This window comes from Doryrhamphus excisus, chromosome 18, assembly GCF_030265055.1.
Source record: "Doryrhamphus excisus isolate RoL2022-K1 chromosome 18, RoL_Dexc_1.0, whole genome shotgun sequence".
In the NCBI taxonomy this organism is placed as follows: Eukaryota; Metazoa; Chordata; class Actinopteri; order Syngnathiformes; family Syngnathidae; genus Doryrhamphus; species Doryrhamphus excisus.
The window spans coordinates 10,967,277-10,982,015 of NC_080483.1; the positions used below are offsets into that span (position 1 = coordinate 10,967,277).

General features: G+C 38.9%; 3 protein-coding genes across 3 annotated transcripts; 2 read left to right on the plus strand and 1 right to left on the minus strand.

Moving 5' to 3' along the window:
- Window positions 1–141: 141 nt before the first annotated feature.
- Window positions 142–1,842, plus strand: bloc1s1 (biogenesis of lysosomal organelles complex-1, subunit 1). The gene is made up of 4 exons (XM_058055066.1): window positions 142–355; window positions 514–586; window positions 987–1,119; window positions 1,454–1,842. The coding sequence occupies exons 1-4, from the start codon at window positions 289–291 to the stop codon at window positions 1,562–1,564; spliced, it is 384 nt and encodes a 127-aa protein (XP_057911049.1). The 5' UTR covers window positions 142–288; the 3' UTR covers window positions 1,565–1,842.
- A 1,151-nt stretch (window positions 1,843–2,993) lies between these two features.
- rdh5 (retinol dehydrogenase 5 (11-cis/9-cis)) lies at window positions 2,994–6,736 on the plus strand. Its single transcript, XM_058055104.1, has 6 exons — window positions 2,994–3,084; window positions 3,738–3,807; window positions 4,521–4,843; window positions 5,204–5,462; window positions 5,905–6,068; window positions 6,292–6,736. The coding sequence occupies exons 2-6, from the start codon at window positions 3,782–3,784 to the stop codon at window positions 6,510–6,512; spliced, it is 993 nt and encodes a 330-aa protein (XP_057911087.1). The 5' UTR covers window positions 2,994–3,084; window positions 3,738–3,781; the 3' UTR covers window positions 6,513–6,736.
- Window positions 6,737–8,407: 1,671 nt separating this feature from the next.
- Window positions 8,408–12,563, minus strand: LOC131106228 (elastase-1-like). The gene is made up of 8 exons (XM_058055108.1): window positions 12,447–12,563; window positions 12,256–12,359; window positions 10,704–10,804; window positions 10,344–10,469; window positions 10,119–10,255; window positions 9,025–9,167; window positions 8,539–8,688; window positions 8,408–8,461 (listed from the first exon to the last, which is right to left on the minus strand). Exons 1-8 carry the CDS (start codon window positions 12,484–12,486, stop codon window positions 8,450–8,452), a joined length of 813 nt encoding a protein of 270 aa, XP_057911091.1. The 5' UTR covers window positions 12,487–12,563; the 3' UTR covers window positions 8,408–8,449.
- Between the last annotated feature and the right edge of the window lie 2,176 nt (window positions 12,564–14,739).

The following is a 14,739-nucleotide window of genomic DNA, read 5'->3' on the forward strand; positions in this document are numbered from 1 at the left end:
GCGGAAAAAATAAAAACAAAAACAAACAAATTAAGCGACATCTCCCACATTAGCATAACATTCCCTTGTGGTAGTATTTAATCATGCTGTGATAAAAAAAAACTAACATACAAAAAAACCCACTTATTTGTGCGTCAACTTGGATACGCCCATTGTGACGTACCCGCGCCGAGTCTCATGACAGTAGTTGTCAGCTGGTAGAATTCTGTGGTCTTTTCTTATGTATGTTTACTATATGTTTATCTCGCATATGCAAGCTTTCAAACACGTCCGACGCCAGCCAGCCGAATGAAGATGTTGTCTCGTTTGCTGAAGGAGCATCAGGCGAAGCAAAACGAGCGTAAGGAGCTGCAGGGTGAGCAGAGCTAATTGCCTGTGGCCGTTATGCTAGCAGATGCTAAAATCATAAAGCTAAAGTGGAGTATTTTGGAGCTTGAATGTAAAATGCATGATGATATACATAAATACACTTTATAACGTTACAGCAAATATTAAGTTTGGTTTCTTTCATAGAGCGGCGCAGGCGTGAAGCTATTTCCGCAGCCACCTGTCTCACGGAAGCTCTGGTGGACCATCTCAACGTTGGGTATGTCCTCAAAAATGCAGTGTCAAATTTGTTAGTTACACCAGAAACAAGCAGTGATTTGTGTATGTCTCCTCTGTATCTACTAATCATTGTATGATTAGTAGATGTAAAATATAATAATATAGTAAAACAAGCGAAACATTTTTACAACACAAATAAAATGGAAACCTCTGGTTTGGTTTGATCCATGTCACATGGATATTTGACGTGTGATATCCCACCTCTAGAGGGCGTCCATCTGCCACACATCCTGACTTGATGAAGAAATGAGTACTTAACACAATTAAATGATGATTTTTTTCCCCCTAAGAAAATGGCGCTCTGTCCAATTGCACATATGGCCCATACCTAGAACCGCCATTAAATTTATAGCACAAACAATAATATGTCTTGTTTTCAGAGTTGCCCAGGCCTACGTAAATCAGCGCAAGCTCGACCATGAGGTGAAAACACTCCAAGTGCAGGCCGGTCAGTTCTCCAAGCAAACTGCACAGTGGATCAACATGGTGGAGGGTTTCAATCAGGCCCTAAAAGTAAGACAAAGCACTTCACACCTAAAGTCCAGCATTTTTGGATAGTGCAAGTTATTTGAGCCACACTTGAATTCGATGCACGATTGGAGAAGGTGGGCCAGTGCACGGCACAATTGCATGCACATACTGGCATCAAATGTAGCTAGTGGAGTTATCTATTGGCAGTTCTTAATGATAAACAACAATACTCTCGTAGGTACATCTGGGGTGTGATAGTGATAGTGATAGCACAAGCAAACAGGCCAAATCATGAATGATACGTGTGTGTGCGGGCTAGCAGGCGGTGGGGGAATTGGTACATCCTCTGTAGCACTGGACTCTTGTTTTGCAACAGGAAATTGGCGATGTGGAGAACTGGGCCCGAAGTATTGAGATGGACATGAGGACCATCGCTACAGCTCTGGAATACGTACACAAGGGCCAGCTTCAGTCGGCACCCTCTTAGATGTTTCTGTAAATGTCTGAAGGAGGGTTGGCCTGACACATAAGTATATACAACAGTCACCAAGGGACTACAGAGAAAGGTAGTACTTCATACTACACTACTTAATGTAGCATGGACACAACTGTTTGACATCCTTTCACACAATACTACTGAAAAAGCAGCTATTTTGTCTGTTTCATGCTTTAAAGCAATATTCTGCAATTATGCTTGTCAGTATGAATGGGTTGTCAATATACAATATCAACTGTAAAGTTTGGGCTGTGATTATTTTTTTAATAAAAAAGAAAATACACAAACAATGATCCTGTCCTCTTTACTTAACTTTTTTTTTAAATAAAAACAATTCTTATAATTCTCAAAAGCTGAAAGTTTAGTGGTCAATAATTTGTGGAATGTGTAGTGTGGAAGGATAAGTCCTCTTCTCCCAAATCTCCTTGTAACATTGCACAGAATCCATGACCCCTATAGAATTCTACAATCTTTATCCTTAAAGCAGCATGTGCTACCAAAAATGGTTTCAGAGAACAGAGTTTACAAAAATCTATATTCTTCACAATTTTATTACAAGTTGAACTTAATGAGATTTGTCATTTAGGCCAAAAAGTGGAAGTGACATTAATGGCCATCATAAGTCCGCTGTGTGCGTGAATATACACATACCCACAGTCTCTGATAATAATATTTAATAATATTTATGTTTGAATGCTAGCACCCCCATTGTAGTACCTATCCATGACAGCATTTAATGATGCAACAAAAGAACGGACAATATTGATGTTCATTTGCTCTTCCATGGTGGTGACTTTCCTTTTTTTTGTTTCCACTTCCACTTGGAAACATAATTAAGCGCAAATGTTATCCTTCCTCTGTGTTGCTGAGCAGGCACACACTGTATTCTTCCTCTATAGTTTTCCAGCAAGTATTGAAACAAAAACTAGGTTTTTAATTAATGCGAGCTCATTCATAACCATAAAATGTTCTAACACAGAAATCATACACTGAAGACCATGTATATGCTAGTAACACTTTACTTCATGCAAAAATACACATACAAATGTGGCTTTGAGTATGATTTCCTGCAGATAATTCTAGAATAATAGCACAACTTTTAAGAATGAGGTTGGCAAAATTAATATATTAACATCAGGCCCATGTTTTAATCTTACAAAAAGCTTTATTAACAAGTCAGATTACTATAAGTATGTTATATAAAAAGCCTTATTGTGTTTGTTCACATGAAGAAAACTCTACTGATCCTGAAGTAAAAGTAATGCAATACATTGAGAACTTGGCTAATCTCACTCATTGTCACTTTTGGCCATACTTTACCTCAACGTGCACATGTGCACAAGCCAAATGCTTATGGATTTGGGATTACCAATTGTGGACTTGTCTTAAGGGATAAAACAGCACCAGCTTGGGTGAAAGCCTCTTTTTCACTGGCCTCCGTGAGTTAGGACACAAGCATAACCGGAGTTGGAACGCAAAGAAAAACACTTCGCTTCTCTAGAAAAGAAAAGGTAGGATGAAACATTTCAAATGATTGATGATACACTCTCTTGTATGCTGTTTGTTGGACTGTTTCCATATTAGCCACTTTGATTGAAAATAATTACAGTGTTGAATCATAACTAATGTATTTTTTTCCTTCAATTTATTCTCAATTTATTCTCAATTTTTCTCAATTGTTTTCCTCAATTTAAATGTTTTTCCTTGTGTTTTAATTATTACAAATATATATATACCATTAGAGAGAATTCCAATTAAAGTGGACAAATATGATGCAGGATAATATTCACATATAATAATTATTACATTCTTATTAAATAATAACAACAGCTTATAAAATCCTCTTTTTTTCTTCACTGAATAACAAGGCTGCAAAGTAATTGGTTTCCAGTGGAAAGTAAGCTGCTTCGTCACAGGCATTACATTTGTACTTGCAAACAATGCAGCCCCTCCCGTCTCTCCATCCCTCAGAAATGCCTTTCAGTCTTTTATAAGAGTCTTATGCAAAAAAATTCTCATCAGGCCCAAGCTGAAATATGTACAACCAATAGCAACATCCTAACTTGGAAGACTTTTGTAGTTCTCTATGACATGTCATTGAATCAATCAGACTATGATGAATTGATTGATTAATTGCAGTTTTTGTACCCTCTTTTCCTCAAAGGTCATCCGGGTGGCCACAAATCCATCTCATAGCCTGGAGGAAACATGGAGTTTCTTTACGATCTTTTAGGGTAAGAAATTTTCATCACAATTAAGGGAAAATGTGCAGGAGTCATTTTTGAGTCATTTGAGGCTAATGGTGCAGTACTTTACCAACTCCACAAGATGGTGCTGTGGTGAAAAAGCCTGTATTTATGTAGTTTGTGCGCATTTAATACAGCATAATGATTGAACAATGCCAATAATACGTCTCGTAATCCTTATAGACGTGTTTTTGGATTAACCACATAGTGTGTTTATGGTAAGACTTTGTCATAAACTTCCGTGTGTAGTTTTGTGTTTGTATTTTTTTTAAGCAAAGCAAAGTAAACCGCTAAACGTTACATTGGAATACTTCGTGTTACAATTCTCAATACCACATGTCGAAGAGGAAGAGGAGTAGGAAGAAGCAGATCTTATTTAATCATACCCCCTCTTCTTAATCCTGTATTGAACATGCACTATTTACATTATTCTGCCATATAATAAAAGCAGGGCTGCACGGCGGTCAAGTGGTTAGCGCGCAGCTAGGAGACCAGGGTTCAATTCCACCCTCTGCCATCTCTGTGTGGAGTTTGCATGTTCTCCCTGTGCATGCGTGGGTTTTCTCCGGGTACTCGGAGAATCGAACCCAGGTCTTCCCAAACTCCTAACTGTGTGCCCGACATGCTAATCACTCCTCCACCGTGCACCATACATATATTCAGTATATTTGTATAAACATCCTCTCTCTCTCCTCCTGCAGGGACAATGCTTGGTTGTACATCAGTGCCACCTTCACAGTGCTGTGGATTGTAGTCTGGCTGTACAGAGACAGCCTGGAGATCGAAGACTTTGCTGACAAATATGTCTTTGTGACCGGCTGCGACTCGGGCTTCGGTAACCTGCTGTGTAGGAAGCTGGACCAAAAAGGTTTCTGCGTGCTGGCCGGTTGCCTCACAGAAAAGGGAGCTGATGATCTGAAAAGGATGACAGGACCGTACTTGAAGACTGTCCTGCTGGATGTGACCAGTCAGGAGAGCATTCAGAAAGCCATGGAGTGGACCAAGAAGGAGGTCGGCGATAAAGGTGAGTGATTATTTAGAGACCCATTTGCATGGCCACTTTAATTGCCCCAAAAATTGGCATCTGCCAATTATGCTTATTCAGTCAGTACTCCTATTATGAAACTAATTATTATAAATACACATGAATTTTGAAGTTGAATTGCTGTTCTGTATTAAATATAATTCACAGACCTCCACCAAGGCCTATCAATCCTTACTTGCATCCACACGGGACATTTTGTGAAGCCATACTGTTGCTATTTTCATTAAGCCTCTTTACAAAAGGTTCCATTTCACAAATCTTGAATATGAAATACACGCATATGAAATCTCCCAAATGTACAGTTGATTAGAACAATCTACATTTTGTCCTTTTCACCAGGACTCTGGGGTATCGTGAACAATGCCGGCCGCTCGTTACCCATGGGTCCCACTGAATGGATGAAAGTGGAGGACTTCCACGGTACGCTCAAGGTCAACATGCATGGCGTAATCGCTATGACGTTGACCTTCCTGCCCTTGGTCAAGAAGGCCCGTGGGCGTGTCGTGAACGTGGCGTCGGTCCTGGGCAGGGTGGCGGCTAACGGTGGTGGTTACTGTATCTCCAAGTTTGCCGTGGAGTCTTTTTCCGACTGCCTCAGGTGAGGGGGGGGGGGGGGGGGGGGGTCTCCGTGTGTGTGACTGGGGATTAAGGCTCTTTGAAAGGATCTCAGGCCTCAGAACAATAGTTCCTTGTTGTTTCAAATGCAATATTGGGACTGTTGGCACTCTACTCTACTTTATGCGGGTTCAATTCCACCCTCGGCCATCTCTGTGTGGAGTTTGCATGTTCTCCCCGTGCATGCGTGGGTTTTCTCCGGGTACTCCGGTTTCCTCCCACATTCCAAAAACATGCTAGGTTAATTGGTGACTCCAAATTGTCCATAGGTATGAATGTGAGTGTGAATGGTTGTTTGTCTATATGTGCCCTGTGATTGGCTGGTGACCAGTCCAGGGTGTACCCCACCTCTCGCCCGTGAGGAAAAAGTGGTAGAAAATTAATGAATGAAAATTATTGTTAGTATTATTTTTATCTTTCCACAGGAGAGACATCAACTACTTTGGCGTGAAGGTGTGCATCATCGAACCGGGCTTTTTCAAGACCGCCGTGACTAGTCTGGAGCCTAACGAGAGGGAACTGCATCGCTTGTGGAATCAGCTCAGCCCAGAAGTCCAAGCCAGTTATGGAGACAAGTACCTTGATAAGTGTAAGTGTACCAAATGAAGTGTCCAGTGTATGTTTGTGTACTTGAAGCTAAACACTGACAGAAACAGACCAGTAGATGGCAGTAGCAGCCCAATACAACCTACTTGAGCTTAGAGAAGGTAACAGCAGTACATTCTAACTAAACCCCTCAGCTATACAATACTAGTGATACAATTTAATTCATGTGTCATGCAACAATGACATTTTAAGGTCACCTGTTGCAGACATCAAAATCCAACGATTCATCATGAACGCCATCTGCGATGCCGACCTCACCAAGGTGACCAACTGTATGGAGCACGCCCTGACCTCCATGTACCCACGCACCCGCTACAGTGCCGGCTGGGACGCCAAGCTCATCTGGATCCCGCTCTCGTACATGCCGTCATGCGTGGTCGACATTGGGCTCAGGCTGGTTCTGCCCCGGCCTTCTAAGAGTGTGTGACTTACTCCCCACAATGGGGGGTGATGCTGTGAGATGATGATTAGTTGAAGGTACTTATATTAATTACTGATGTATTTATAAGTTGCAGTATCTCTGTTGTAAAATGTACAGTCCTGATCAAATTATTTTCTTGATTTATTTAGCAAAAAAGGTGCTATTGAATTTTCAATTTGACACTGTTGTGCCTTTTTTTTGCCACTGTATTTATGCTTCTCAATCTTGAGCAATGGTCAAAAACACCAAAATAAAGACCTTTTTTCAATAAACCAGCAGTGTTAAATACATTTATACCATGAAGGGTGAAGCATGTCATTGTATGTTGAGGTGAGTTCTGCTCGTGGACAATGGTCACAAGTGATACGATGGGACAAGTCATAATAAACATCATAATGGGGTCCCATTATAATGTGTTTATGTGCAAGAACAAAATCTATTTGTGCATGGTGGTCCAAATGAATTTTCAGGAAACACTGCCAACTGACTCCAACTTAAGTTTGAGGACATTGAGGTTATAAAGTGGCTGTAGCAACCTAATATTACGATTATGTTACATATTAAACACTTTAAATGCACTGTGTAATCTCACATTGGTAACAGAATCTGTTCTCTTTATACTATCTGTTTTATTGATTGAAATGAAGCTGTCGTATCATGTTGTGTAAAAGGTTTCTGAGTGCTAAATTACACCATTTGATAACACTGTAATAAATAATGCAATCAGTCATGCATAGTTTCACTCTTGCACAGGTGTTATATTTATTCTTGATGAGAATATTAATCATGGCACACATAATCTATCACTGGTTTGAATTGAGTTGAGTGGAGGCAAACTGTCAGTGTCTTTGACAAATTTGTACTTCTGCATTATTGATGCTGTGTAGCGTTGACCTCTTGTGACTCCCTTCTCAAGTTCCAGTCAGAAAAAGAAAAAGAGGGCAGATTTTTTTTGTCACCAGATACTCCACAGGAGACAAGAAGGTTTGTTGGACACTTTGGATTTTATTTTATTTTTGTAATTTTTTTTTTTTTTTTTTTTTAGCAAAGATAGTATGTGTTGTTTGTCTGTCTAAATGTATGCCATTTGGGTTGGAGATTAAAAAATAAAAAAATATATATTTATTATGACGTCTGAATTTGTCAGTGCGTTGGCTGTTTTCCTAGCCTCCGATAGATGGCACTGTTCACCAATCAAACAAATACCCGAAATGGAACTAACCCTAAAATCACGACTTGTGCCATATTAAGGCGACATTGAGAAGCAAAATAATGTACGAAGTAATTAATACACCGTCGTACAAAATACATTTATTCAGGCTGATATATTACCTGAGTTTAACATGATGTTCAATCGGAAACAGGACGTCCTACCGATCCTGTCAAAATAAATGTTCATAATCCGGAAGTATGTACACTTGCAGGGACGGAAACGTTAATAAATAAGATGACGTCATAATGAACTAAAGCAAGGGTACTTATACAAGTATCAATATGACTATAATATCCATGTAAATAAAGAAGACTGTAAGTTCAGCAAGTCATGAACGTTTACGTTTATAGGATATTTACCCATGCTGCACATAGAAGTGTAACATGAATACTATGAGCAGTACATATAAATATAACTACATCAACTAGTTCCTTACACATGGCAGCCATCTTGGATGCTACCCCCTGCTAATAGCATGTTTGAAGAGATGCCAAAATGTACTCCCACAAAAGTAACATTATTCACTTGTTTTACTTTAATCACACATGCAAGGTTTCACAACACCGTCTTCGCTAATGGTTCGTGGCGATACTGGTAATTAATTAATAGACGTTCTAATAGTCGGTTAGCCTATGCTAGCTAGCAAAGTGGACGACCACTATGTCAAATGAGGAAAGAGGCAAATTGATATTGTTGAACTTTTTATTCTGATGGCTTTTGTTGATGCTTTTCAACCCATGATCTGCGAAAAGAGAAGACAAATTGATCATTATGATGCAATATCACACAAGTAGATTAGCTTTTTGTTTGAATACTGACGCTGTTCATCCAGCTGATGTAAGCAGAGACGCGAGTGAAGACGGTGGGCTTCCTGTAGGCGTTGCATCCAGATGACGACACAAAGCTGGTCACACCGTGCACAACCCATTTGCCGTTGACGCTGCAGTTCAGGGGTCCGCCGGAGTCACCCTGCGGAATCACACAAAACCATTCATAATGACTTGTCTTTTCTTTGCAGTTTGTCACAAAGACTCACAAAGACCAATTCCCAGATGGAGCGTGACTGTGCAAGTCACTGTGCTTTTTAAGCACAAGATAGGAACACTGTAGATGACTTGTGCCCTTGCTGATCAAGCAATTCCCACAATTCTCCTATAAAAATAACTTCCTTGACAGCAAGAGGTCAGCCCACTCAAGAAACTCGAGTCTTTTCTGTCCACACTTTGAATTTCACTCTTGCTGTCTTCATTGCAGGGCGACAACAAGATAAACTTCACATCTCGATTAATAAACATGTTCAGTCACCTGGCAACCAGATTCACTGCCGCCGCCGGCACACACCATGGAGTCCTTCACCGTGCTTCCCCACCAACCATAGCTGGTGCATGTCTTGTGGTCCACCGAGGGCAGGTAGGCCTGCTTCAGCTGGGCAGACAGCTGACCGCCAGCTGGAGAACACAGTGGGAATACCGCATTTAGTAGGAAATCTAACAAATATACTTTAACAAACCTGTAACTATTAAGGCATTCAGTCCGAGACATTTTTCAAAAAGCAACCCCTTCCTTACCGGCCATTTCAGAAGATTTTTACTTTGATTTTTGAAGGCAGACAGAATATTGTGTTCTATGGCTACATATATAAACATGGAGCCTACCAAAAGAAAGATTAGACTCTTGTCTTTCATCAGAAACAAGATTGTTTCTACCTGTTTCCATTCTTTAGTAATCAGCAGTACAACATAGGTAAGTTTCAGGAAAATGTCAGTTGCCAACAAAAAAAAAATGGAAAAATACATGGCATTACATTTCAAGCATAACTTTCACCTTCACACTATACGACAACATAAACAACACAAAAAAGGTTGTCTTACATCAAAATAACGAATTATTGACAAATATATAACAATGAACTATTCACAATTTTCACATTTGGAACTAAGCTGAGTGTGCCCAAGGTGTGCACGCGTTAAAATGTCCTTAAAATGCCTCACCTTCTGCACACTACACTACTCCATGCTCTTCCACCTTGCTCATCAAATGCACTTCTACCACCTTGCACCATTTTTATGGCTTAAAACTGCAGTGACAGTGACATCTGCAGTTTTAGTGTACAGTTGTGTCTTCACCTCTTTCTGCCCCTTGGGCAAAAAAAACTGAAAGACTAAAAGTATAAAGTATGAAAAGTATAAAGTATGTGGTATGTTCAAGTACCACCTAACAAAACACAAAACTGATTCATGAAGACATAAAAAATAGTCATTTTTGGTATGTGTATGCTGTACATTTTACATGCATTATTATGCATTTGTAAATCACTACCAACTTTGGGTGAATTAGATGCGTTTTCTGCAGAATATCTACTCGTAATTAAGTGAACTGAAAGACAGAAGCTAACTGACTCTGTGTGCGTCCCCATCCGGTGATGTAACAGGGGTTGTTGTGGGGAAGGACCTGGCCAGAGGGGGGGAGGGCACCCAGCTGGACGTAGTTGTTGAGGGAAGCATCAGAGGACAGGCGCAGGAGAGCGATGTCCCACCTAATGCAACATAACTGTTAGTTTATCATACAAACAAGAGATCATTTGAATGGTGCATTCAAGGGACTTCCAAAAACAGACTACTGACCCTCCAGCAACATTGCTTGGGTTCCACCTGGGGTGCAGGTGGACACGACTCACGCTCATGAACTGCTCTCTGCCCTCATTGCTGTTGATGTTGTGATCTCCCAGAACCACTCGCCAAGTCCTGGAGCTGTTGCAGTGTAGACGTAAAAAAATGGATAGTTTATAGTCAGGATGGCCCAATACCATTTTTTACCCCAGGAACCAGGGACTAAAATGTCCTTGCCTTTTGGTGTAAAATCGTTTTAAAACAGCAATGACTGATGTTGCAAATATTCTAACATTTATAGGTCAGAAAAATGGGGAAAAAAGCATAATAGGTCGCCTTTAAAGATGCTGCTGCTGATAGTGATGATGCTCTCACCGGTCGACACAGTGAGCGGCGGTCATGACCCATCCACGTTTGATGAGAGTTCCTCCACAGGTGTGGTGGAACCTGCTGCCAGATTTGTACTGAAGAGAGATCTAACGGAACAGCAGTAGATCTGGGTTAAAAAGTGCTTTACATGAATTGTTACAGAATGCTAAATAATTCAGAACATAAGCAAGGGGGGATTTTCTTTTGTGACACGTCAGTGATTTTATTATGTATTCTGTCACTGTTAATCTTTTAAGGTCAATTGATTAAGGTATTCAATCATGATTAATCACACTTGTCCACAGTTAACTCGGAATTAATCACATTTAATCACAGATAGAAATACGTTTTTATCTATAATAAGTAGGGGAAATATCTTTTTGGTAAACAATTCGATGTGCAACTACAACAAAGACTACATCAAATTTTATGTGAAGAGATATCAATTTGGGAAATATGGGCCATTATTTAAAATAATTATAATATACAGTCAATTTTCTACAACCACATTTTTACATTTCTTCATAATATTAGCTCTTAAATTCGCCCACAAAGGTTCAGCAAATCCAAAATATGAGCAAGTAAGAACTCTCAAAATAAAATTTGTCTATTTAAGATGCTGGTTTTAAATTCTAACTTTGTGTGAGTAGAACATTCAGAAATTATTATTATTCAACATTTGCCACAATACACCTTTCCCTAATGAAATGTACAAATGAAAATACCTTAAAACACATTTTATCTTGGAGCAGGAAAATAATAAACATTTAGTCAAAATTGCTAACTCAATTTAATTTCATACATAGATATTGATAATTATATTACAGTAAATATAATTTGATTACAATATTGTAAACATTATTTAGAAATCCCACAGTTTTTGAATGTTTAATGCGAGCGGCGATTTGTCCTACTTTGTTTGACTGTTCTTGAACAGAATGTCCATGTTGCCCCATGCAGAGACAGCTGTATTTTGGATGTATGGATGTATTTTCATATATTCTCCACCTTTTTTTAACCTCATATTTGTTCCCACATGCTAATACTATGTGGGAATGCATAAAGGTAAGATTTGATTACTTTATGGAGTGCTAGTTAGTTGGGCCACTGTGATAAGTCAAACAAAGCGACAGTAGATACAAATAACTTTGGTCTTGCTACAAGAGCCATCTGTCAGGGCTTTGAAGCCAACTTTACAAATCTAAAACTCTTTTCTTTCTCCATTTCCGATCAATATTTGTAGCTCGTGGCTACAGAGTTGCTGTGGGCCGAGCGTCAAAAACAGGAGGTGCGCATGTTAATCGTGTGTCCAAAAAATTACGGCTGTTAAAGGAAACTGCGTAGCAACAAAAACATAATATAAGAAAGTGACAATTTTTAAGATTTGAATGTTAAAAATGTAGCATGGGACCCAAATCAGACCAAATAAACAAACACACAAACTAGTGCCCTTGCAATGGAACCCAATGGGACCCCACACATCACAGGTATAGGTGGCTACAACTGTTAGCAATATTGTTCCATATATTTTGTCTTTCAATAACAAAATGTACCTAACCTGCCAGGGCCAAGAGTTGGGGCTGGCTACCTCGCCTCCAACAACTCTCTCCTCTGCTTCATCATCTTCCAAGAACCTGGGCTGGGGCTCCAGTTCAGCCAGCACTAATCCCAGCAGAGGCACACCATAAGGTAGAGTCAGCCATCATGTATTCAAATGAAGATGGGCAGGAAGAAGCAGACAAATCTTACCCAGGGCGGCAAGAGAGGTCAGCAACAGAAACCTAAGCATGTTTGCAGTCTTTGGGAAAGCAATGCACACTTTTTAGTCCTCTCCTCTTATATTCACTCTTCAAACGCCATCTGTGTGTATCTCACACTTATCACTATATACTAGATGGGACGTGGGTATTCATTAATAGAATAGCTGACTGAGCAATCAATCCAATTTTTCCACTTGTTGTGACATAATAGTGAACCTCTGTGACTAAAAGCATTTTCAGTGAGGCATATAAAAAAACGGCACAGCATAAAAATAGCATTGTTCAGCGGAAAATTGACGTTTAACCAACACCAAAAATATAAACACTTTTGCTCCCATTTTTATGAGCGGAACTCAAAGAGCTAAAACTGTTTCCATCGAACACAAAAGGTACAATCTGTCTAAATCTGTGTTGGTAGAGTATTCATGATTCATCTACCTCACAGTATGATGGGTGCACACTTGTGCCTGAGGTTGGTCACAGTAAAAGGCCACTCCAAAATGTGCAGACCCCGAAGTGTCCGAGAAACAGTCAGTGTCTGATTTCACCACCGTTTACCTCAAATTCTGTCTACACCGATCCAGAGCATTTCAAACATGTTGCTTGTGGATGAATGACACAACTATGGGTCTCAGGCTCTTGTCACATTATCTCTGTGCATTTAAAATGGCATCAATACCATAAAATGTACCTGCATTGTATTAAATTAAATTAAATTAAATAAAAATAAAAATAAAAATAAAAATAAAAATAAAAATAAAAATAAAAATAAAAATAAAAATAAAAATAAAAATAAAAATAAAAATAAAAATAAAAATAAAAATAAAAATAAAAATAAAAATAAAACAAACAAAAAAATGATATTAGGAAAGCAGGAAGTGAACAAATGTAACAGTTACTGATTGTAAAAGTACCAGATGGAGGGGTAGGATTTAATAAGCTTTGCTTCTTCCTACTCCTTTTGGACATGTGGAACTGTGAACTGATTATGTGATGCATTCAATTGTAATCTGATGCATGTTCAAATGAAATAAAACCATTACCATTACCATTTCTCGTTGCAACAATGTCAACATGTATCTCCTGTATGTATGAGGTGTGTTATGAAGCAAAATTACGGTCCCCATAGTACCATCATTAATGTTAGTGCATAATGCTAATGGCGATTGAGGTTGCAGACATATCGTGCCTACATAATCCACACTGCTTGCTTGTTGTAATTCCAGCAATGATTTACAATCATATATTAACTTGTGTTCACTTCACTGCTAATTTTTACAGATTGTTTCATACAAGTTTCACTTTTGCGTCTTACAGTAACTGCGGCGTATCTAAAGGGGAACTGAACTGGAATTTTGGCATCATTGATAATCCTTAAGTGAAACATGAACACATATTTTTTTCCCTTTTCTTTGTATTCTTGCGCGAGAAAACAAGTTAATATGAGCTAGCTAACAATGTATGTCGTGGGAAGTACCTATTATAAACCTAAAAAAAAATGGCAACAGTGTTCCATTTACATAACGGACTAGTTGCGCCTATGAAGGAAATTTTTGTAACATTTTGTAACATTTTAAATTACATGTTATCATCAGTGTACTTAATACATACTCACAGCATGTATGTCAAACGATAAAATGTTAAGAGTTTTTTTTCCAGAGGGCTTCATACTCAAAATAGGTATGTCCCAATGACATGCATTGTAAGCTAGCTCACATTAAGTTGTTTTTATTGTTAATTTGCACAAAAAAGGGAAAGAAATACAGTAAGTATTCATTTCTCACATTATGGATGATGGACAATTTTTTAAAAAAAGTGCAACTCCCTTTGAAGGACTGCCAAAATTTCAACTATTGTTGGCTTTTTCTAAGAGCGATACATGTACGTATGCCATATAATTTAATTGTATTACATTGTCTTAATAATTACTACTACTAATTGCTACATAGTGTCTGAATGCTCCCAAGTCCCTACTGAGGTGGTACTCATCCCCAATTTTTTCCCACACTACAGCAGTTTGGGACGGGTGATTTATAGCCGCTGCCTGACAAATAATTTTATTGTTATACCACAAACTTGCCGCCAAATGCCGCACCAATCTAAAGCTTTGCAAAGCGCCACCCAGGTGAGACATTTTTTGAGGTACGTTTTGCAGGATGCAAAGAGGATGCAAGAGTTTAGGCTTTCCCTTTCGAAAATGTATTAATTTAATTAAATACTGTTTATTTTATGTGGTTTTCATCTATGAAAAAGCATTTAAAAAAATAAGTCACTAGTCAAAA